The 25216-nt window shown below is 46.9% G+C and overlaps 1 protein-coding gene and 1 long non-coding RNA gene across 2 annotated transcripts in view; both read left to right on the plus strand.

The window, feature by feature from the left end:
* The window catches only part of GNPAT (glyceronephosphate O-acyltransferase), a 36766-nt gene extending 36036 nt beyond the window's left edge, over nt 1-730 (plus strand). The window contains exon 16 of the mRNA XM_004028576.5: nt 432-730. Coding sequence (XP_004028625.3) covers nt 432-475 — 44 coding nt within the window. The 3' untranslated portion in view covers nt 476-730. The remainder of the gene's footprint in view (nt 1-431) is intronic.
* A 10807-nt stretch (nt 731-11537) lies between these two features.
* Nucleotides 11538-25216, plus strand: part of LOC129529140 (uncharacterized) — a 33220-nt gene continuing 19541 nt past the window's right edge. The window contains exon 1 of the long non-coding RNA XR_008674575.2: nt 11538-11641. This is a non-coding gene — a long non-coding RNA (uncharacterized lncRNA). The remainder of the gene's footprint in view (nt 11642-25216) is intronic.

Raw genomic sequence — 25216 nt, forward strand, 5'->3', positions numbered from 1 at the left:
GGCGGAAGTACTAGACCTTGTAGAAAAAAATATGTAGGTCGAAATCCCAGTCTTCTATTTATATCATGTCTGAAGAGGTGCATATACCTAAAACAACCACAAACACCTCGCCCTGTGAGGGTGACGGAATCAGTTATTTAATCACGGAAAGCAGATGTGATGTGAGCGTGAACATGCTGGACTGGAGTTCAGAAAACATGACGGGGTTCAACTCCTGGCCGCGGCCCTGTGGTTCTGGCCATGCTGTCACCTCTTGGAGCATCTACCGCTTCCCTTGTGGAGGGGGCTGGTGTCCCCATGGGTACTGGCCAGCCTGTGAAGCTCTGCACAAGTCTCCAGCTTCTCCCCTGGACAGTCGCCCAAGGAACAGCTGTATGAGGAAGGGCAAAATCAGCATCATTTCATGAGCTGCTTGTCTTCTTTCATCTTAGGTTGTAAGACACCAATAGGAAAACCAGCCACTGCAAAACTTTAATAATCGACAAATAGTTATGGAAGATTCGGTCATGTAATTACTGTCATCGAAGGACTCATTACAACAAACAGGGAAGTAAAGGAAGAGACACATCCTCTCGTACTCCCTGAGACTCTGAGAACAGTGGACGCAGAGGGAAGAGATGATCATTGGAAGCAATCAGTTTACTCTTCCCCACCACAGTGGTTAAAAGGCGTTTGTATCTGACACTATGTGTGTGTTTAAAAATAAACTTTTGGAAACATGTTTGGAAAAGCAAAGCTCAGCTCATTTCACTAACACTTTTCAGCTTACTATATGTATTAAACTTTTATGTTGACTTCTGAATTAAAGTATGACAACACTGAAAGCTCTGGATATTAAAAGAAAATGAAAAGGGCATATCTACGTTACTTGTAGCTTGCTTTAATTAAAGTTGCCTCAAACAAGTACAAATTTGAAAGAGATATTTAATAAATTAGCTAGCTTACTTTAAATGTTGGCCACCCTAGGGCCTTAATTAACAAAAATGAATTAGTCAAGTATGTGCAACAAAAAGATGCTGTGTGATGCACCATAAATATGTGTAAGAATTCAAGAGAAGAGAAATTTAGAGTAAGTAGGTAACACCAGAAACCTTGGCAAGTAGCCACCTCTGGAAGTGACATGTAAGCTGAGAACTGGATTGAGCAGGAGCCAGCCCCTAGAGTGGCAGGGTTGGAGTGACAGAGGAAGGGACAGTGGAGTGCAGTGTGCCAAGAGAAAATAGTGATCAGGACGTCCTGGGGCAGGTTCCAGAGCTCCCAAAAGATCAACATGGCTGGAACAAGAGTCACAGATAGTGAAATTGAAGACAGAGGCAGGCGCATTAGTCAGTTTCAGGGTGCCATAACACAACAGCTTAAACACAGCTTAGGCAGCTTAAACACAGACCTATTTTCTCACATTTGTGGAGACTGAAAGTCCCAGATCAAGGTACTTGCATAGTAGGTTCATTTTGAGGCCCTTATCTGGGCTTGTAGGTGGCTGCCATCTCACCGTGTGCTCAGAATGACCTCTGGGTGTACTCGGAGAAGAAGCAAGTTCTCTGATGCCTCTTCTTTTAAGGACACTGATCCCATCATGAGGCCCCCATCGTGACTTCATCTAACATTAATCACCTCAAAGACTCCTCTCCAAATATAGGCACATTGGGTTAAAGGTTTCAACATATGAATTTGATTCATGCTGGGATCACAGGCATGAGCCACCGCGCCCAGCCTCAAAAGTCTCTTAAGGCATGATTCTGGGATTGCCTGCATTCAGGGGTCCTGCAATATGTGTGTGTGTTCCCCAGGACCAGGCTGTTTCTGCTGCACATTGAGATTGGAGAGCCATCCTCTCCATGCATTGGTGACCAGGAGGCCCTCTCTGTGGCTCTGCTTGGGGCTGGTTCTCGATTTCTTTGGGAAGCCAGGGAGGAGTCTGTTGTCTGTTGAGACTGACTGAGAGCAAGTTGAAGAGTCAGTTGAACAGTGTTCCTGGCTGAGGACTCTCCTGTATGCCTGCTGAATAGGGGACCTGAGCTGCTGTTCTCCAGGGAGAGAAAAGCTGTGAGTCCAGGGCAATTGGGAGAACAGGACCCTGGCCAATTCTTGCAATGCAGACATGCCTTAGAAAGAATCCCCATACACCCAATTCGTTACTTGTTTTTCTTTACCCTGACACTCATGCTGTGCATGTACATGTTGAAGAATGAGTCAGATGACCTTTATTTCCTTGTAGGTCTGTTTGTAACACATGCCAAGTTTAGACAAAGACTTTGGAGTTTTGGGTGCAAGTGGCTAGACTTGTCTCCTGGCCAGCTCTGTCATTAGTCAAGCAAGCAGACAATGTGGAGATGAAAGGAAAATGGGGTGCAGTGAAAACCAAATGAGGCTCCGCAGCAGAAGCAGCTCTAGGTGGCTGGGCGTGGTGGCTCACACCTGTAATCCCAGCACTTTGGGAGGCCGAGGCCAGCGGATCATGAGGTCAAGATATCAAGACCAGCCTGGCCAACATGGTGAAACCCCATCTCTACTAAAAATACAAAAGATTAGCTGGGCGTGGTGACATGCGCCTGTAGTCCCAGCTACTTGTGAGGCTGAGGCAGGAGAATTACTTGAACCCGGGAGACAGAGGTTACAGTGAGCCAAGATAGCGCCACTGCCTGGTGACAGAGCGAGACTCCGTCTAAAAAAAAAAAAAGAAAAAAGAAGCTCCAGGCATGGGAGCAGAGCTTATCACTTCTCAATTTCGTCATTAACCACCCTCTCTCGACACTTTAAATAAACCTAAAATTATTGTGAAAGAATAACATGCTTACTGTGCTACCAACCTTCAAAGTATGTACTCTGTCCCCAACCCCAGACCTGCTGCTACACACACCCATACCTTTCAACCACATTGCTAGCCGGATGCAGAGGCTTGGGCCTGTAATCTCAGCACTTTGGGAGGCCAAGGCAAGAGGACCACTTGAGCCCAGGAGTTCAAGACCAGCCTGGGCAACATAGTGGACCCCATCTCTACAAAAAATACAAAAATTAGCTGGATGTAGTGGGACACACCTGTAGTCCCAGCTACTCAGGAGGCTGAAATGAGAGGATCACTTGAGCCTGAGAAGTCAAGGCTGCAGTGAGCTGTAATTGCACCACTGTACTCCAGCTTGGATGATGAGTGAGACCCTGTCTGAAAAAAAAAAAAAACATGGCTTATGCCCCTCCACTACCTACTGCCTATAAATTCTGGAGCTGCCACTGCTTTGAAGTAAGTAGAAAGCCTGCAGGCCGGTTATGGTGGCTCATGCCTGTAATCCCAGCACTTTGGGAGGCTGAGACAGGCAGATCACTTGATGTCAGGAGTTCGAGACCAGCCTGGCCAACGTGGGGAAACCCTGTCTCTACTAAAAATAGAAAAAATTAGCCTGGCATAGTGGTAGGTGCTTGTAATCCCAGCTACTCAGAAGGCTGAGGCAGAAGAATTGCTTGAACCCAGGAGGTGGAGGTTGCAATGAGTCAAGATAAAATACAAAAACTTAGCCTGGCGTGGTGGTGGGGGCCTATAATCCCAACTACTCAGATGGCTGAGGCAGGAGAATCGCTTGAACCCAGGAGGTGGAGGTTGCAGTGAGCCGAGATCGCACCACTGCCCTCCAGCCTGGGTGACAGAGCGAGACTCCGTCTCAAAAAAAAAAAAAAAAAAAAAAAGCTTTCAGCATCTGGTTTTTCAAGACCATCTCCCCATCAAACACAGTATAATGTAGTAGCCAAGAAAGCAGTATCTGGAGACTGACTGGGTTTGAAACCCAACTCTACCATATACTAGCCTTGTGTGGTCTTGTGTAATTCACTTGCACAGTCTCAAAGCTTCAGCCTTCCTTTTCATAAAATGGAGATGATACTAATACCTACCCACCTCTTGTAGTTGTTGGGAGATTAAATACAAGTGTAGATATCTTAATCCATTTGTTCTACTATACCAAAATGCCTGAGATTGGGTAATTTATAAATAATAGAAATTTATTTCTCACAGCTCTGGAAGCTGGAGAGTCCAAGCTCAAGGTACCGGCAGGGTTGGTGTCTGGTGAGAGCCTGGTCTTTGGTTCTAAAGTGGCACCTTGCTGCTGCATCCCCCAGAGGGAAATGAACACTCTGTCCTCACACAGCAGAAGGGCGGGAAGTGGAAGAAAGGGCCTAAGCTGGGTCCCCCCAGCCCTTCTACAAGGCACTAATCCCATTGATAAGGGCAGACCCCTCATGGCCTAATCATCTCCTAAAGGCCTCCCTTATACCACCACAATGGGGACTAAGTTTCAGCACATGACTTTTGGGGGCATTCAGATCATAGCTCTAAGTAAAATGTTTGAAACAGTTCTTCGGCAATAAGCGTAATCTGTCATTACTACCCTTACTAACTGGGACAAACCCTGCTTGGCTTCTGAGAGAAAATGAGATCGGATGACTTCAGGGTGGTTGGTACAGCCATAGGCATTTGCATCCTTCACTCACAACCTGCCCCGGCCAACTGCTCGACATTATATTGTGGCGCATTGCTGCAGCACCCCACTCACAGATATCTGCCACCTTTCAAGTTCAGCTGAGCCATGGCAGAAATCACAACTCTTCCCTCCTCCCTTCCTGCCATCAATAAAATGGAATTATTCAGCGTGAGGTAGAAAATAGATTTTTTTTTTTTTTTTGAGATGGAGTCTCGCTCTGTCACCCAGGCTAGAGTGCAGTGGCGCGATCTCGGCTCACTGCAAGCTCCGCCTCCTGGGTTCACGCCATTCTGCCTCAGCCTCCCCAGTAGCTGGGACTACAGGTGCCCGCCACCACGCCCGGCTAATTTTTTGTATTTTTAGTGGAGACGGGGTTTCACCGTGTTAGCCAGGATGGTCTCTATCTCTTGATGGAGGTTTGATTATGGTTCATCTCTTGCAATTCCATTTTCAAGTTTTTGTTTTTCATGTTTGACTTTGCCGGCCAAGTTATCTATGATCTCTCCTGTCCATTCACACTTAGGAGGGAGACACCCAAAGCAGGGTATTGAGTTGTAGGCTTCCCGCATAATGGGCTGCACAGGTAGGGTACTAGGACAGGGACTTGGCGGTTTTCTTAGGAGATCCCAAACTTCACTACATTTTGGTCTTTTTCTGTTTGGCCAGTCAGTTTTTCCAGAAAGGAATCTTCCATCCTTCTGCCTGAAATAAATAGTGACTGTCAGCACTCCCCTGTGCCTAGCTGTGCTTAGTGAATACAAGCATAGGGTCGGAAGGGTAAGCGTCAAGTCTTCTGGACGTGGAGGAGGAGCTGCCTGGTGGGGTGAGCTGGGCAGGTTCTTCACAAGGCTGACTGCTGACTGCTCTTACATAGACTTGCAAGCAGCCTTCCTCCCCACACTCTTGCCTTCCTAGTACATCTGATTCCCTCAGTCTTCCTTGGTTCTATGGCACAAATTGTTTGGCTTCACATCCTACAGGTTAAGGTTCTGATCTATCTAGTCAGGTAACACTCTTCTAATGGCTTTCAGTTTATAAGTATCAAGTTGCAGTGTTTTAGCCAAATTTCTCTCGATTGCCTGCTTTGAGAAAAAGATGTTCATCAATTTAAAGCATACAGACTAGACGCAGTGGCTCACGCCTGTAATCTCAGTGCTTTGGAAGGCCAAGGTGGGAGGACTGCTTGAGGACAGGAGTTCAAGACCAGCCTAGGCAACTATAGCAAGACCCTGTCTCCACAAAAATAAAAATTAAGTAGGCATTGTGGTTCATGCCTGTTAGTCCTAGCTACACTGGAGGCTAAAGGCAGAAGGATCACTCAGGCCTAGGAGTTGGAGGCTGCAGTGAGCTACGATCACACCTCTGCACTCCAACCTAGGCAACAGAGCAAGACCCTGTCTTTAAAAAAATAAAATAAAATAATAAAGCACATGTAGTACCTCTTTGTCAAAAAAATGGCCCTTGTAATTTTTTTTCTTTTTTTTACTTTCATTGTGATTTTTTTAGTAGGTAGTCTTCTGAAAAATCAGTTTGCCCTCTTGGGAAAAATTTTCATCTGCATGTAACATGGCAGACTGCACCAGAATTGTTGGGACCAGCTGGAAGGCCACTAGGGCCCCTGAGTGCCTGTTTATATTGATCTACAAAGAGCCTTTTTTTTAATTTTTTAATTTTTATTTTTATTTATTTATTTTTTCCAGACAGAGTCCTACTCCATTGCTCAGGCTGGAGTGCAGTGCGTGATCTCAGTTCACTGCAACCTCCACCTCCCAGGTTCAAGCGATTCTCCCACCTCACCCTCCCGAGTAGCTGGGATCACAGGTGTGTGCCACTATGCCTGGCTGGTGTTTTGTTGTTGTTGTTGTTTGTTTGTTTTTTGTAGAGATAAGGTTTCACCATGTTGGCCAGGCTGGTCTCGAACTCCTGACCTGATCTGCCCACCTTGGCCTCCCAAAGTGCTGGGGTTACAGGCATGAGCCACCACACCTGGCCAGATCTACAAAGAGTTATACCCTTGAGACCACACCTCGCTTGCATGGGAGTTTTAGGAAGTTTGAACTAGCACCTTTTGCATTGTCTGGAACAAAACCAGATAGAGAACAGCTCCTGGGAGTTGGGAAATGAGAGAAACCTATTAGAAGCTATTGACCATGAAACAGCAGGAAGCTTGGAGGAAAGAATATAATTATCTCAGGGGAAAGCAAATGGATTTGGGATCCAGTAAATCCTTTGCTGTTTCCATGTAGATTCTTAAGACTTGAAACCTATGCTTTATTTGGAAACTGGGCCATTTAAATCCTGAGAACAAAAAGGAAACAATTCCACAAATAGCTAATGCATAAAATTAAACTTTTCTTAGAACGTGCAATCCTACTTCTGCTGTGTTAAATGGAAATGAGTTTTCTGACTGCTTCAATTTGACAGCAGAGACAAAGCAATTTGTTCAGCTTTCTTATTTATTTATTTATTTATTTATTTATTTATTTATTTATTTATTTTTTGATATAGGGTCTCACTCTGTCACCCAAGCTGGAGTGCAGTGGCACAATCACAGCTCACTGCAGCCTCGACCTCCCCAGGCTCAGGTGATCCTCCCACCTCATCCTCCCGAGTAGCGGGGACTACAGGAGTGCGCCACCACGCCCAGCTAAGGTTTTATATTTTTTTGTAGAGACAAGATTTTGCCATGTTGCTCAGGCTGGTCTTGGACTTATGGGCTTAAGCAGTCTGCCTGCCTAGGCTTCCCAAAGTGCTGGGATTACAGGCATGAGCCATGGTGCAGGGCCTTGTTCAACTTTTGATATCCATGGGGAACTATCATAGGTAGAATGATTTATCAGTTTCTTTTTTTTTTTTTGAGACAGAGTTTCACTCTTGTCACCCAGGCTGGAGTGCAATGGCACGATCTCAGCTTGGCAGAGCAGCACTCAGGTATTGCTGGCTAGCTGTGTTCATAGCTACTCCTTATTTATAAGCTAAATAAGGGGCAGGTTATTCATGAATTTTCTACAAAAGAGGTTGGGAGTTCCTGGGACTGAGAGCTCCTCCCCTTTTAAATCATATAAAGTAACTTCCCAGGGCATCGTGGCTGGGACATTTGTAAACTAATGTAAACATTTGCTGGTGGGAGTGCCTTTTCACATGCAAATGCATTCAATTAGCATACAATGAGCAGTGAGGGCAACTAGAGGTTGCTTTTGTTGCCATCTTGGTTTTAGATAGTTTTGGCCAGTTTCTTTTTTTTTTTTTTCTCGCTCTGTTGTCCAGGCTGGAGTGCAGTGGCGCGATCTCGGCTCACAGCAAGCTCCACCTCCCGGGTTCACACCATTCTCCTGCCTCAGCCTCCCGAGTAGCTAGGACTACAGGCGCCTGCGACGACGCCCGGCTAATTTTTTGTATTTTTGGTGGAGACGGGGTTTCACTGTGTTAGCCAGGATGGTCTCTATCTCCTTACCTCGTGATCCGCCTGCCTTGGCCTCCCAAAGTGCTGGGATTACAGGTGTGAGCCACCGCGCCCAGCCGGCCAGTTTCTTTACTGCATCCTTTTTGACTAGATCCTGCTTCAATCAGCTGGGTTGTGACCAGTGCTCAGAAAACAAGTCCTGCTGATCTCCTGCCTCAGTGTGATTACGTGAGCAACTTTTGCACAGGAATCCCATGGAAACTTACTGCTGCAAAATCAAGCACAGTTCAAGAAATCATATCAGATTTGTTATCTCAGCTTCCCCTCATGGGTCTTACAGATGTCAAGAAAATGATGCCCATTTACAAAAGAATGGCCAAAGTCAAAGGAAATAGTCAAGGGACTTGTCCCTGCAGGGTGGAAATTTTCAAATATTAAGAACTGGGGGCTGGGTGTGGTGGATCACCTTTGGGGGCCAAAGCACACTTTGGGAGGCCGAGGCGGGTGGATCACCCGAGGTCAGGAGTTCGTGACCAGCCTGGCTAACATGGTGAAACCCTGTCTCTACGAAAAATACAAAAATTAGTCGGGTGTGGTGGCAGCCACCTGTAATCCCAGCTACTCAGGAGGCTGAGGTGAGAGAATGGCTTAAACCTGGGAGGTGGAGGTTGCAGTGAGCCAAGATCGCATCATTGCACTCCAGCCTGGGTGACAGAGCAAGACACACACAGAAAAAAAAAAAAGAACTGGGATGGACCGGGCGCGGTGGCTCACGCCTGTAATCCCAGCACTTTGGAAGGCCGAGGCGGGCAGATCACTTGAGGTCAGGAGTTCAAGACCAGCCTGACCAACACGGTGAAGCCCCATCTCTACTAAAAATACAAAAATTAGCCAGGCGTGGTGGCGCATGCCTGTAGTCCCGGCTACTCAGGAGGCTGAAGCAAGAGAATCGCTTGAACCCGGGAGGTGGAGGTTGCAGTGAGCCGAGATCGCACCACTGCACTCCAGCCTGGGTGACAGAGCGAGACTCCATCTCAAAAACAAAAAAAACAAACAAAAAAAGAAGTGGGATGAAAAAGCTGAATATTGACGAATCAAAAGAAAGATCTTATCACAGCACGATGGGAGGCTCAGTGGACTCACAAGTGCCCCTGCTAGTCTCCCAACTTTGAAGCCCCTAAACAGATTCACCCTATTTACCAGAGTTTGCAAGAATTTGAAAAGACTGAAGGCAAAGATAAAAATGAGAAATCTGACCTCGAATCACTGGGGCTAGTGATCAGGCACATGAATCAGGACAAAGACTGGTGCAGGGGTCAGGGTCCCTTGGCCTGATCCTCAACAGAGATCTGGGGCTTGTGCATATATGTGAGGATAATGGAAATAGGGTGAAGAAAAACTTCTGAGAGTCCTTCCCACAGGATCCCAGTGCATAATGTTATCAAAACCTGTTGGTGAAGTCCTAATTGGGTGACAGTTTGCTAGGGAGCATCTGGGGATATAGAGATTGATGAGATGAAGGTGAAAGTTTGCATGAAAATTGGAACATTAGAACGGACTTCCTGTGAAGTGCTTGTGTCTCCTCTACCTAAGTGTATTATTAGATGGAATCATGTCTGACTGGGAGCACTTCCCATTCCTAGTATTATAAAATCAAAGGTATGTAAGTTTGCCCTTCTGCAATCATTAATTGGGCATATTAAATGGGAACCTATAGAATTGCCTGAGCCCACATAGCTTTTTAATTTGACACAGTGTCAGATGAATCCTAGTAGACAAAAAGAGAATACCACTTTAACTGCTGACATGTTAGAAGTTGGAGTGCTGGTACTAACAAATGTTCTGTACAAATGTCCCATGTGTGGCCCATGAAAAAGGGAAGTGGCTCATCAAGATTACAGTAGATTTTCCAGGCTTGAATAAAGTAGTATTGGCCAGGTGCGGTGGCGCACGCCTGTAATCCCAGCATTTTGGGAGGCTGAGGCGGGCAATCACCTGAGGTCAGGAGATCCAGACCAGCCTGGCCATCATGGTGAAACCTCACTGCTATTAAAAATACCAAATTACCTGGGTGTGCTGGCATGCGCCTGTAGTTCCAGCTACTCGGGAGGCTGAGGCAGGAGAATCGCTTGAACGCGAGAGGCGAATGTTGCAGTAAGCTGAGATAGCGCCACTGCACTCCACCCTGGGCGACAGATTGAAACTCCATCTCAAAAAAATAAAAAATAAATAAATAAATAAATAAATAAATAAAAATAAAGTAGTCCTGCCTACAGCACCAGCAGTTCCTGATATGGTTTCAATAGTGCAAAAAAATACGATGTCTGGAAGATGTTTTTTTCTTTATCACAATCTTAGAAAAGAATCAAACACAGTTTGCCTTTATGTGGGAAGGATCCCAGCTTACTACATTGTATTGCCACATGGTTATTTGAATTCACCACTTTACTACTGTGTCAATACACTACATTGCTAATGCCACAATCACATCAGAAACTGAAAAACAAGCCAGGATTGGAAAAGGTTTTAAAAACAACAATAAAAATAATACAAATTTAAAAAATAATAGAACAGGCTGAGCGCAGTGGCTCACGCCTGTAATCCTAGCACTGTGGGAGGCCAATGCGGGCAGATTACCTGAGCTCAGGAGTTCAAGACCAGCCTGGGCAACACAGTGAAACCCCGTCTCTACTAAAATACAGAAATTTAGCCGGGCGTAGTGGTGGGCTCCTGCAGTCCCAGCTACTCGGGAGACTGAAGTAGGAGAGAATCTCTTGAACCCGGGAGATGGAAGTTGCAGTGACAGAGCGAGACTCCGTCTCCAAAAATAATAATAATAATAGAACAACTATTTCCATAGCGTTTGCTCTGTGTTAGTTATTGTAAGTAATCTAGTGATGATTTAAAATATGGGGAAGGATGTGCATGGGTTATATGCAAATACTATGTCACTTTAAAAAAGATACTTCAGCCCCTTGAGATTTTAGTATCCCCTTAGGGAGGGGTCCTAGAACTAATTCCCCACAGATACCCAGGGACACCTGTATCTGACATTGCATTTCCACAGACTAGAGTCTATTGTAAAAGACCACAAGTGCTGCCTAATGGTGAGCACTTGAATTTTGGCCCAGAAAATTTCCAGATGGGACAGTATGGTATGTGTCATTTCGGAGACAATTATTGGGTCGCTATTTTGGGGGCATTAATTGAAACTGCTCGTAGGACTGAAAGATATTAAATATTCTGAAGATCTGACATACCCATGATGTCTTGGGTGATGTCAGAGAAATACTAATGAGGAAGCTACTGCCCAGAAGAGCTGACTTTGTAATAAAATGGAAATAATTTATACGGGAACATGATACTGGAGGAATGCAAAGAGGTTTGCATCATATTCACAAGCAGGTAGGCTCATTACCTCTAGGACCAACTTTGGAACCATATGAGGCACTGCCAGATCCTATAGACATGTGTCTGGTGATGCCTCATGAACACCTCTCCACTGACCGATAAAAATCTCCTTGGTTTACATTAACACTTCTGAAGTAGACGGTCAGCATCCTGTTTGGAAAGGTCCCCACTGTAACCAACTGATGGTAAAATGAATTGAAGAGGTTGAGAACAAGTAAGCTCAGTGAGCTGAACTGCATGCTATTTTCCTTGCAGTGATGGAAGAATTAAACAATTAGAGCCCTGAAGTCTAGATGTGTCCAGAATTGGTGGGCTCTTGGTCTCACTGACTTCAAGAATGAAGCCGTGGACCCTCGCGGTGAGTGTTACAGTTCTTAAAGGTGGCGTGTCCAGAGTTTTTTCCTTCTGATGTTCGGATGTGTTCGGAGTTTTTTCTTTCTGGTGGGTTCGTGGTCTCGCTGGCGCAGGAGTGAAGCTGCAGACCTTCGCCACGAGTGTCACAGCTCTTAAGGCGGCACGTCTGGAGTTGTTTGTTTCTCAGGGTGGGTTCGTGGTCTTGGTGGCTTCAGGAGTGAAGCTGCAGACCTTCGCTCTCAATATTACAGCTCATAAAGGCAGTGTGGACCCAAAGAGTGAGCAGCAGCAAGATTTATTGCAAAGAGCGAAAGAACAAAGCTTCCACAGTGTGGAAGGGGTCCCACTCCGGTTGCCACTGCTGGCTTCGGCTGCCTGCTTTTATTCTCTCATCTGGCCCTACCCACATCCTGCTGATTGGTCCATTTTACAGAGAGCCGAGTGGTCTGTTTTGACAGGGCGCTGATTGGTGCATTTACAATCCCTGAGCTAGACACAAAGGTTCTCCACGTCCCCACCAGATTAGTTAGATACAGAGTATCCACACAAAGGTTCTCCAAGGCCCCACCAGAGTAGCTAGATAACAGAGTGTCGATTGGTGTATTCACAAACCCTGAGCTAGACACAGGGTGCTGATTGGTGTGTTTACAAACCTTGAGCTAGATACAGAGTGCCCATTGGTGTATTTACAATCCCTGAGCTAGACATAAAGGTTCTCCACATCCCCACCAGACTCAGGAGCCCAGCTGGCTTCACCCAGTGGATCCCGCACATGGGGCGCAGGTGGAGCTGCCTGCCAGTCCCATGCCGTGCACCCGCACTCCTTGGCCCTTGGGTGGTCGATGGGACTGGGCACCATGGAGCAGAGGGTGGCAGTCGTTGGGGAGGCTCGGGCAGCACAGGAGCCCATGGAGGTGGTGCGAGGCTCAGGCATGGCGGGCTGCAGGTGCCGAGCCCTGCCCCGCGGGAAGGCAGCTAAGGCCCGGTGAGAAATCAAGCACAGCACCGGTGGGCTGGCACTGCTGGGGGACCCAGTACACCCTCCGCAGCCGCTGGCCCGGGTGCTAAGTCCCTCATTGCCCGGGGCCGGCAGGGCCGGCCGGCTGCTCCGAGTGTGGAGCCCCCCAAGCCCACGCCCACCCAGAACTCCAGCTGGCCCGCAAGCCCCGGGCGCAGCCCCGGTTCCCACTTGCGCCTCTCCGTCCACACCTCCCTTCAAGCTGAGGGAGCCGGCTCCAGCCTTGGCCAGCCCAGAAAGGGGCTCCCACAGTGCAGCGGTGGGCTGAAGGGCTCCTCAAGTGCCGCCAAAGTGGGAACCCAGGCAGAGGAGGTGCCGAGAGCAAGCGAGGGCTGTGAGGACTGCCAGCACGCTGTCACCTCTCACCTCGGCCAAGGATGTGGATCTCACCCTTTACTTTCTGCCTTAGAAGTAATCTTATTTCCTAGGCTGGGCATGGTGGCTCACGCCTGTAATCCCAGCACTTTGAGAGGCTGAGGCGGGTGGATCACGAGGTCAAGAGATCAAGACCATCCTGGCCAACATGGTGAAAACCCATCTCTATTAAAAATACAAAATAAATTAGATGGGCGTGGTGGCACGTGCCTGTAGTCCCAGCTACTCAGGAGGCTGAGGTGGGAGAATCGCTTGAATCCGGGAGGTGGAGGTTGCAGTGAGCCGAGATCGTGCCACTGCACTCCAGCCTGGTGAGGGAGTGAGAGTCTGTCAAAAAAAAAACCACAAAAAACAGAAAATAAGTAATCTTATCTCTTTACACAGATGTAATTTATTTTAAATTTTATTTTGTAATAGCCTTCAGCAGCAGGCTTGATCTGAAGCTTCCTATTCAACTATTGCAAGATGGGCATTGCCTGCTGTATTTTTTCCACTTCACTCTTTTATCCACTTGGAATATATTTATGTGATGAACCTAACCTCAATGCTCACATCGTCTCCAGACAGGATGTTCTTTCTTGCATAATTTAGCCCTATGCTATTGCTTTGTAAGAGCACCATGAACTCTTCCCTGAAGTGGGGACTGTGTTGGCCTTTGTAGATGAGAAAGGCTGGGGACAGGCACAGACACTCAGCATCTCTCTACCCAACTAATGACTTGAAGCAACATTTATGACCTCACAGTTAGGAACATGGGCCCTAACTGTGGGGTCAAGCGATTCTCCAGCCTCAGCCTCCCCAGTAGCTGGGACTGCAGGCGCCTGCCACCACGCCCGGCTAATTTTTTATATTTTTAGTAGAGACAGGGTTTCACCGTGTTAGCCAGGATGGTCTCAGTCTCCTGACCTCGTGATCTGCCCGCCTTGGCCTCCCAAAGTGCTGGGATTACAGGTGTGAGCCACCATGCCTGGGCCATATATATTCTAATACCATCACTTTGGAGCTTAGGATTTCAACATAGAAATTTCCACAGGGACAGCAACATTCAGACCATAGCAAAGGCCTCCTGGAGGCTGCTGCCTCAACTTCATCAAAACTGCCGCTAAAGCCTCCTGGAGGCTGCTGCCTCAACTGCATCTTCAGCAGTCTAGGGTGTGTCAGTTCAGGGATAACAGAAGGCTGCCTTTCAAAGTTATGTCTCAATAAGAAGGTCACCGGTTGTGGCTTGTAGAAAGTTTTTTATTAGTGTTCTTCAGATAACTATGAATGAAAGAATTCTAGGTGGTTGTTTGGTTTTCTAAATCTCATTTATGAAGAGTTTGCATTTCTTTTGTGATTTTGACACACACTGTGTGATGAAACAGAGTCCTTCTTCATGCTTGTAAGCTGTGGGTAAGGTAGTCCTACGGGAATGGGCTTTTATAAGGACCCATGGACACCCACTGCTTGGTTTCCTTTTAGATCCGATTTCCTGTCTTCTAGGTTTCATGGTTCTCGTTGAAATTAAGGGTTGAGAATATAGGTAGGTGTATATTTATTTATCCCTCAATTCTGGAGAGAAGAAGATTTGTTTTCAAGGCATCTGAGCCTCAGAAACTATACCTTTAAGTCAGTGGTTGTCAAATAAGGGCAATTTTGCAATGTCTGGAGAGAATTTTGATTGTCACAACTGGGGAGTGCTGCTGGCACCTCCTGGACTGAGACCAAGGATGCTGTGGAGCACCCTGAAACAAAGGTCAGCGCCGCAATGAAGAGTCATCTAGTCCCAAATGTCACTAGTACTGCTGCTCCTGGGGTCAATTTTACCTTCTCCCCTGCCACTGAGAAAGCTGGAGGAAGGATGAGAGCCCAGGCATTCAGCCAGACTCCTGGACATGTGGACCATGGAATTACCTGACTAAGGCTGCAGGTTTAAAAATGCCATCCAGCTTTAATTTTTGGAATGTAAGAAACAAGCATCATTAAGAGGAATTTATTTAAAGCATTTTCCTGGAACAAAATGATATTTGTTTGGAGATACAGCTGCAGCCAGACATGTTAAAACTTCTTTCCACAGTTTGGCATCTGTCTATGGGTTTGCATCATTCTCTTCTCTCGTTACCAACTAGGGGTCTTTATTTCTTGTGGTCCCTGCACCTTCCAGTTGCTCATGAGCTTCATGTCACAAAATCGAGGGTTGCAGAGAAAGATTGACCCCTTCATGCTGCCTCCAGCTTCCAGGAAGTACCATGTCTGTCCACGTCTGGCTAGGTAACTCTCTGGGCAGCTGCTGCCAGAATTATGTGGCTGAAATGAGGAAGAAGAAGCCCTTTCCTGAAAGAGGGGTTGTGCCAGGGGCCAAGATGGAGTGTTCTATGTTCTAAGAGGACACTTTCTGAATCAGTCCCCTGAGTTGATGTTATGTCTCTTGACTGGGGAGTAATCACCAGGACTTTGGGGTTCCTAGAACTGGATTACAGTGTGATGGCTGTGTTTATGTCACAGTGGAGGCTGAGACATAGGAGTAGAGCTGAGAAACATCTGAGGCAATCTTGAAGCTGGCCTGGCAGCTGGACCATGCAGGACTCTGGGGATGAGGAAAGGCTACAGCTGGGTAGGGCGGATGTGGACATTGCAAGCATGGGTACTGTGGATGAAGACACGGCTGGACAGTGTAGGAGTGGGCACTGGGGATGAGCTGGGCAGTGCAGGTGGAAGGACCTGGGAGTGAGGAAAGGCTGCAGCCCCTGCGCTGCTGCTGCCAGAGGTTCCCACCTAGCAGGAGGTGATTTGCATTCTTCTTGCAGTGCCTGTAACAGTGTATACAGTTGTCCCTCAGTATCCTTGGGAGATCCTTCCAAGGCTCCCAATCTGCAGATGTTCAAATACCTTATTTAAAACAAATTTTATTTGCATAGAACCCAGGCACATCTTCCCACATACTTGAAATCATCTATACCTGAAACAATGTAAATGCTGTGTAAATAGGTATTCTAGTTTTTTGCTTGTATTTTGTTTTGTTATTTTTATTGTGTTTATTTTTCCAAATATATTTGATCCAAACAAGGTTGTTTGAATCCCAGGATGCAGAAGACCGATAGAAACTGATTTCTGTGAGCAACAACATAATGAGATTTATCAACCTGAGTACAACAGCAGGCATCACTGTAGTCCCTGCACTGGGCTGTGCGTGAGTGCACTGCATCCTCGGATATTGTCCCTCTGTGATGGGGCCCAGTTTGCCGGAGTTCCACTGAGGCAGGACTCAGCACTAGGCAGTGAACAGATCCTGTTTCTGAGGTGTCTTCTACATGTTCTGCTGCCTCAGGGATGAGGAGCAACCTTGGCTCCACCTGTCTCCACCAATGTGTAAAGCCAATTTCCTACCGAAGGCAGGGAACACCACCACCTCCCACCTGCAGTCCCCAACCCTATGCAGTTTACACAGTGTCCCTTCATTCGTAAGTTGTCATGGTGAAGAAAGAAGTCAGTAGCAAAATGACCGTCTTATGGAATTATGAAATGGGGTTGTCATGGGGAACAGTGATCTGCAGGGGACCTGGGGGCCTTGACACTGAGCAAGTGAGAAGGCAGCTGTCCTTTAACAGCTACTGTTTGTCCAGCATGCAGGTAAGTTAGTCCCAGTGACTCCAGTAGACCATGACGGTGATAATGCAAGAGGGGTGCTAACTTGAAATAGTGGCTTTACACGGATCACGAGGTCAAGAGATCAAGACCAGCCTGGCCAACATGGTAAAACCCTGTCTCTACTAAAAATACAAAAATTACCTGGGTGTGGTGCCGTGTGCCTGTAGTCCCAGCTACTCAGGAGGCTGAGGCAGGAGAATCGCCTGAACCCAGGAGGCAGAGGTTCCAGTGAGCTGAGATGTGCCACTGTGCTCCAGCCTGGCAACAGAGTGAGACTCTGTCTGGGTGGTGGGGCGGAGGGGGTGGCGTGGAGAAGCTTTTGTGCAACAGTTTAGAGGAACACAAAAGAAGAGAGATTGTGCTGATGCCCTTCATCCCTGTCACTGTCTTAGATAACTGTCAGCGCATGGCCAGGGTAATCATTTCACTAAATAGTCATTAAATATTCTAGTTTGTATCTTTCAAAGAGAACTTTTTTTTTTTTTTTTTTGAGACAGAGTCTTGCTCTGTCGCCCAGGCTGGAGTGCAATGGTGAGATCTCAGCTCATTGCAACTTCCGCCTCCCGAGTTCAAGCAATTTTCCTGCCTCAGCCTCCCAAGAAGCTGGGATTACAGGTACCCACCACCACGCCCAGCTAATTCTTTGTATTTTTAGTAGAGACGGGGTTTTGCCATGTTGGCCAGGCTGGTCTCAATCTCTTGACCTCAGGTGATCTACCCACCTTGGCCTCCCAAAGGCTGTCTAAAAAAACAAAAAGAAATAGTGGCCTTACATGTGCTGCACTAAGAGCTTCACAGATACTCACCCAGACCAATGTTCAGAGACGGAGCATCCCCATGAGAAATAGAGGAAGCTGAAGATGAGGAGCTGATCCCCTCACACTGTACCGTAGTCCCCTCTCATTGCCCGAGATGTGTTCCAAGACCCCGGATGATGCCTGAACCCACAGCTAATACTGACCTATATATACTGCTTTTTTTCTATACATACATACCTATGTTCAAGGTTAATTACAAAATTAAGTACAGTGACAGATCAACAAGAGTAAAGTAGAACAATTAGGACAATACGCCAGGGTCACTACCCATTTGCTTTGGGGCATTATTTATTTATTTATTTATTTATGAGGCAGGATCTCATTCTGTCTCTCAGGCCGGAATGCAGTGGCATAATCATGGCCCACTGCAGCCTTGATCTTCCAGGCTCAAGCAATATTCCCACCTGAGCCTCAAGGTAGCTGGGGTCAGAGGCATGCTCCACCATGCCTGGCTAATTATTTTTTTTGAGACAGAGCTTCACTCTGTTGCCCAGGTTGGAGTGCAGTGGCGCTCCACAACCTCTGCCTCCCGGCTTCAAGCAATTCTCCTGCCTCACCACAACCTCTGCCTCCCTGCTTCAAGCAATTCTCCTGCCTCAGCCTCCTAAGTAGCTGGGACTACAGGTGCGTACCACGCCTGGCTAATTTTTGTATTTTTTAGTAGAGACGGGGTTTCACCATATTGGCCAGGCTAGTCTTGAACTTCTGACCTTGTGATCCGCCCGCCTCAGCCTCCCATAGTGCTGGGATTGTAGGTGTGAGCTACCGCACCCGGCCTGGCTAATTTTTAAAAACAATTTTTTGTAGAGATGGGCTCACATTATGTTGCCCAGGATGGTCTCAAACTCCTATGTTCCAAGTGATTCTAGGCTCATTTTGGCCCCCTAAAATGCTGGGAATACAGGCTAGCACCATCGTCCCTGGCCCGGGGCCATTATTAAACTAAATAAAGGTTACTCAAACACATCAATCTTTGTCCAGTAATGCTGGACAAATGGATAACTGATGTCCCTGGCAGCACAGAGCAGGAGAGCTAGGAATGGTGTAAGATTTCATTATGCTACTCAGAATTGCCTGCAATTTCAAAGTTATGAATTGTTTACTTCTGGAATTTTCCATTGAATATTTTTGGAGACACTCAGGCATGTGAGACTGAAACCATGAAAAGCAAAACTGCAGATAAGCGAGGGATACTACAGTTATTGAACGTGGAACCCAGGTATGGCTCAGACCTGGCCCAAAACTCAACTTCGGGGACATGCCCACTGACATTAACTTCCTCGCATTGCCCACCTGGCCTTAACTTCTCAGACATCCCTACTCAGCCTCAAACAGCTGATACTATTCACCTGATTTTAACCATCTGGTTTGACCCTCCCAGCCTTATACACAGAGCCTTCACAGCTGTCCTTTCACATTCTAGTCTTACTCCGGCGGCTGTAGATTCCTGGCCTTAACCTCTGGCCTTACCCATGTGGCCTTAATCTTTTGGCCTTAATCCCCTGTCCTTACAAATGGAATGTTACCCACCTACCTTAACCTCTTCAACTTACACACCTGATGTTCACCACGTAACTTTATAGAGCTGGCCTTCACTTCCTGGCCTTATCTACCTGGCCTTAACCACTTGGCATTATTCACCTTCCGGCCCGACCCACTAGGCCTTACTCACGTGGCGTTATTAAACATATGACCATACTCACCCATCTGGCCTCACCTAGCATGACTTAATCTTCAGGCCTTATACCCATCTGGTGTTAACCATGTACCTTTACTCAGCGGGGCTTCACCTCCGAACAGCACCCTCTGTGTCCCACTCATGTATAATTAGCCTCCTGTCATTTAGCTGGCTTACAGACGTGGCCTTGATCCTCCCAGAAGTTTCCCCATTGATTTACCAGCCTGATGTGTTAACCAAATAGTTTTTTATTCAGCTGGATTTAAACACCAATTTTAACAACCTGGACTTACTCACCAGATGTTATTAACTTGATGGCCTTAATCACCTTATCTTGTCCTCATAGTATTACTAATCTGGCTTTATCCACCTGGCCTTATGAAACTCCTGGCCTTACCCAGTCTTAATTTTCTGGCCTAAAAGAACCGGGCTTACCAACCTGGCCATAACCTCCTGCCTTTAACCACCTGTTTATAACCAGTTATTTAATTTGCTGGCCTCATTCTCTGGTCAGTATCCAACTGATCTTACCCATGAGGCCTTACACCCTGGCCTTACCCGCCTCATTTTACTGCACGGGGCAGACCCCACTAGCCTTCCTCACCTGGCCTTCCCCTATGGGCCTTAACCTCATGGCCCTAACCTGGATTAGCCACCTAGTTTCCCCACTTAGTCTTACTGACCATACATGACCCACATGGCCTTTATACTTAATTGACCCAAATGTCCTTAACCTTCTGGTTTTACCTGCAGGCCTTAGCCCCCGGGCCTTACCCCACTGGATTTATCTCTCTAGGTTGACTCCTCTGGACTTATCCCCCTTCCATTATTCTCTAGATTTCCCCTGCCCAGTCTTAGACACCTTTCTTAACCCATCTGGAGTTAACCAACTGGCCTTAAACTCATGGCTTTACCAACCTGGATCACCAACTGAGCTTACCAACCTGCCCTTCCCGCCTGGCCTTCTCCTTCCATTCTTAGTCACATGGACATCTTCCTGGCCTAAACTGCCTAGCTTTAACCTCTTAGCAGTACCCAATTGGAGTTATCAACCCACCTTTAATCAGTAGGCCACTGGGTTGAGGCCTACTGATTAAAGGTGGGTTGACAACTCCCATCGGATAGTGCTAATCACCTGGACTTTTAAATTCCTTGGCTTCCTGACTTGGTCTTACATTACCTTGGTCTTAACCTAGATCTACCCACCTGCCTCGTTAACCTCCTGGCCTTACTCATCCAGTATTACTCCTGTGACGTTATGCACCTGACTTATACAACTGACCCTATTGGTATTAACCTCATGGTTTTACCAACCAGAATTACTGAGCTGATTTTGCCTACTCAACCTTACTCTGTTGGCCTTCAGAATTTGTCTCAACCTTCTGGTCTGAGTCACCTGTCCTGGCTCTACTGGCCTTAATCTAGTGACATTATCCTCTGTCCTTGCCCCAGGCCATACTTTCCTAGCCTTCACCATTTGGCCTGACCACATGGCCTTATCCAGCTGACTTTATGCACTTGACCATTTAAGCCTCCTGGATTTACCTGCTAGGTGTTAGCCACCTGGCCTTACTAGACTTATACCCATATTCACCTGCTTGGCGTCACCAAGCATGACTTAATTTGCTGGTGTTATACTCATCTTGTGTTAACTAGCTAGCTTTATCCAGCTGGCTTTCAGCTCCTCACCTTACCCTCAGTGTCTTACCCATGTGGTATTAGCCTCCTGTCATAATTGAGGTAGCTTGCAGACTTGGCCTTAATCCTCCTGGGGGTTTCCTTATTGATTTACCAGCCTGGTGTTAACTAAATAGTTTTTTAATTCATCTGGATTTAAACAACATGGTTTCAAAAACCTGCCCTTCTTCACCAGACCATATTAACCTTACTGTCTTAATCACCTTATCCTCATGGTATTACCAATCTGGCTTAATCCATTTGGACTTAATCGCCTAGCCTTACTCACTCAGTCTTAATTTTCTGGACTGACATACCTGGCCTTACCCACCTCATTTTACCACCCTGGCCAGAACCTGTTAGCCTTCCCCACCTGGCCTAACCCTATTTGCATTAACCGCATGGTCTTAAAACCTGGAGTAGCCACCGAGTGTTGCCATCTGGTCTTACTGACCATATATAACCCACATGGCCTTCACAATTGGTTTACACGGTGGTCCTTAACTTTCTGGTTTTATATACCTGGTCTTACCCCCTTGGCATAAGGCCCCTGGATTTACCTTTCTAGGTGTATTCCCCTAAACTGAGCCCTACCCTTATTCCCTAGATTTCCCCTCGTGTCCTCCTGTGACTGAGACACCTTGCATTACCCATTTGGACTTACCCAACTGGTCCTAACCTCATGGCCTTACCAACCTGGATAACCAACTTAGATTTTCTACCTGGACTTGCCACCTAGTGTTAAACTTCCATTCTTAGTCACATGGCCTTCATCCCCTTGCCTGAACTACCTAGCTTTAACTTCTTAGCATTACATAATTGGAGTTACCACCTAGCTTTATCCAGTAGGCCTTAAACTGCTGGCCTAATCCACCTGGCCTTTTAAATTACTTGGCTTCCGGACTTGGTCTTAACCTAGATTTACCCACCTGCCTTGTTAACCTCCCGGCCTTACTCACTCAGTGTTAATCCCCAGGTCTTACACACTTGGCTTACCCACCTGGCCTTACCCTACTGGTGTTAATGTCATGGCTTTGCCTACCAGAATTAGCCAATTGGTCTTACCAACCCAGCCTGACCCAGCTGGTCTTCATAATTAGTCTCAACCTTCTGATCTTACTCACCTGTCCTAGCCCTACATGCTTTAACATCGTGTCATTATCCTCTGGCTACCCCGGCTATACTTTCCTAGCCTTCACCTATTGGCCTTACCACATGGCCTTAACCACTTGGCCTTATTAACCTCCTGGCTTTATTCACTAGGCCATAACCACCACCTAGGATAATTAAACTTAGGGCCATGCTCACCTGCCTTAGTCACCTGCCTGGCCTCACCAAGCATGGCTTAATCTGCTGGCCTTATATCCGTAAGGTGTTAACCAGATAGCTGTATTAAGCTGGCCATCACTTCTTCCCTTCCCCTCAGTGTCTTCTCCACCCAGAAATTAGCCTCCTGTCATTATTTACCTGGCTTACCAACTTGGGCTTCATCCTAAGGCCTGGGTGTTTCCCTGTTGATTTACTGGCCTGGTGTTAACCTAATGGTTTCTTATTCAGCTGGATTTTAACACCTGGTTTTAATAACCTGGTTGTACTCACCAGACTTTATTAATCTCATTGCCTTATCTTATCCTCATGGTATTATGAATCTGGCTTTATCCATCTGGCCTTACTAAATACTCACGGACATACTCACCCAGTCTTAATTTCCTGGCCTAAGAGACCCATCCTTATCCACCTGGCCATAACTTCCCACCATTTTCCACCTATTCTTAACTACCTGGCTGTCCTCAATGCCCTTCAGTACCCACCTGATCTTACTGATGAGGCCTTACTCCCCTGCTGATACTCCCTGGCCTCACCCACCTCATTTTACTGGAATGGCCAGACCCCAGTATTCTTAGCCTCCTGGGCTAACCCTATTGGCCTTATCCTTGTGTACTTAACAACCTGGAGTAAGCAACTAGTTTTCCCACCTGGTCTTACGAGCATACATGACCCACGTGGCCTTCATACTTGGTTTACACAACCGTTCTTAACCTTCTAGTTATATCTACCAGGACTTAACCCCCTGGATTTACCTCCCTAGGTTCACTCCCCTAGACTTAGGCCCCTTTACTTACTCCTCAGATATCCGCCCCCCTGGATGTAGACACTTTGCATTACCCATCTGGATTAGACTGGTCTTAACCTCACGGCCTTACCATCCAGGATTACCGACTTAGCTTACCTCCCTGGCCTTCCTACCTGGCCTTAATGTTCCATTCTCACTCACATGGCCTTAACCTTCTGGCGTTAAGGTGCCTAGCTTTAAACTCTTAGCTTTACCCACTTAAACTCAGCCACCTAGTTGTATTCAGGGAGGCCTTAACTTACTGGCCTTACCTATCTGGCCTTTTAAATAGCTTGGCTTCCTGACCCGGCCTAAGCCTCATGGTTTTGCCAACTTAGATTTACCCACCTGCCTTATGAACCTCCTGGCCTCACTCATTCAGTATTAATCCCCTGGCCTTATGCACCTGGCTTACCCACCTGGCCTTACCCTACTGGCTTTAACATCATGTCCTTACCAACCAGAGCTATCCAACTGATCTTACCTACTCGGCCTTAACCAACTGGCCTTCACAATTAGTCTCAACCTTCTGGTCCTACTTAGCTGTCCCAGCCCTACTGGTCTTAACCTAGTGTCATTATCTGCTGTCCCAGCCCCTGACTTTACTTTCCTGGCCTTCACCTATTGGCTGTATTTTCTTGGCCTTACCCACTTGGCCTTGTTCAACTACTGGCCTCACCCAGTAGGCCTTCTACAACTGGCATGATCACCTGACAGCCAGACTCACCTGCCATATTCACCTGCCTGGCCTAAGCCAGCATAATATGACTTAATCTGCTGGCCTCATACCCATCTGGTGTTGACTACATGGTTTTATTCAGCTGGCCTTCACCTCCTCGCCTTCCCCGCACTGTCTTGCCCACCTAGTATTAGTTTCCTGTCATTATTTAGCTGGCTTGGCAACTTGGCATTAATCCTACTGGGAATTTATCCTTTGATTTACCGGCCTGGGGTTACCCGAATAGTCTTTTCTTTGGCTAAATTTAAGTGCCTGGTTTTAATGATCTGGCCTTACTCACCAGACTGTATTAACCTCGTTGCCTTAATTACCTTACCCTCATGGCATTATTAAACAACCTTCATCCATGTGGCCCTATGAAACTCCTGGCCTTACTGACCCAGGCTTAATTTCCTGGCCTGACTAATGGTCTTGACCTTATCTACCTGGCCATAACTTCTCGCCATTATCCACCTGTTCTTACCCACCTGGCTTTAATTCGCTGGCCTCAGTCTGCTGTCAAGACCTACCTGGTCTTGCCCATGGCACCTTACTACCCTTTCTTTACTCCCTGGCCTTACCTACTTCATTTTCTCACCCTTGCCAGAACCCATTAGCTTTCCACACCTGGCCTAAACCTATGGGCCTTAACCTCATAGTCTCAGCAACCTGGATTACCTACCTAGTTTTCCTACCTAGTCTTACTCATCATGGGTTTCATGCTTAGTTTACACAGCTGTCCTTAACCTTCTAGTTTTATTTACCAGGGCTTAGCCCCTGGTCTTATTTTTCTAAATTTACCTCCCGAGGTTTCCTCCCCTGGACTTATTTCCCTGCCCTTATTACCAAGATTTCCCCCCACACCCGGACTTAACACACCTTACATTTCCCACTTGGACTTCCCCATCTGGCCTTAACCTCATGGCCTCAATAGCTTACCAACCTGGCCTTCTCACCTGGTCTTAGCCTTTCATTCTTAGTCACATGGCCTCAACCTCCTAGCCTAATCTGCCTAGCATTAACTTCTCAGCCTTACCCAGTTGGAGTTATCCACCTAGCTGTACTTGATGGCCTTAATTCTACTGGCTTTACCCATCTAGCTTTTTCAGTTGCTTGGCTTCCTGACCCAGTGTTAACATCATGGTTTTGCCAAAATAAATTTACCCACCTGCATTATTAACTTCCTGACCTTACTCATTCAGCATTAATCTGCTGACCTTATGCACCTGGTTTATCCACCTGGCCTTACCCTACTGGCCTTAACTTCATGTCCTTACCAACCCGAATCACCCAACTGATTTTATCTACCCAGCCTTACCCATTTGGCCTTCACAATTAGTCCCAACTTCTGGTCTTGCTCACATCTCACAGCCCTACTGGCCTTAACCTGGTGGCATTATGCCTAGTCCTGACCCTTGACCTTACTTTCCCGGACCTCACCTATTGACCTTCCCATGTGGCCTTATTTATCTGGCCTTACCCACTAGGCCTTCCCCACCCGACCTTATTAACCTTAGGGCCGTACTCACCTGCTCTCTTCACCCACTTGGCCTCA

The sequence above is a fragment of the Gorilla gorilla genome, chromosome 1 (genome assembly GCF_029281585.2).
Source record: "Gorilla gorilla gorilla isolate KB3781 chromosome 1, NHGRI_mGorGor1-v2.1_pri, whole genome shotgun sequence".
Taxonomy (NCBI): Eukaryota; Metazoa; Chordata; class Mammalia; order Primates; family Hominidae; genus Gorilla; species Gorilla gorilla.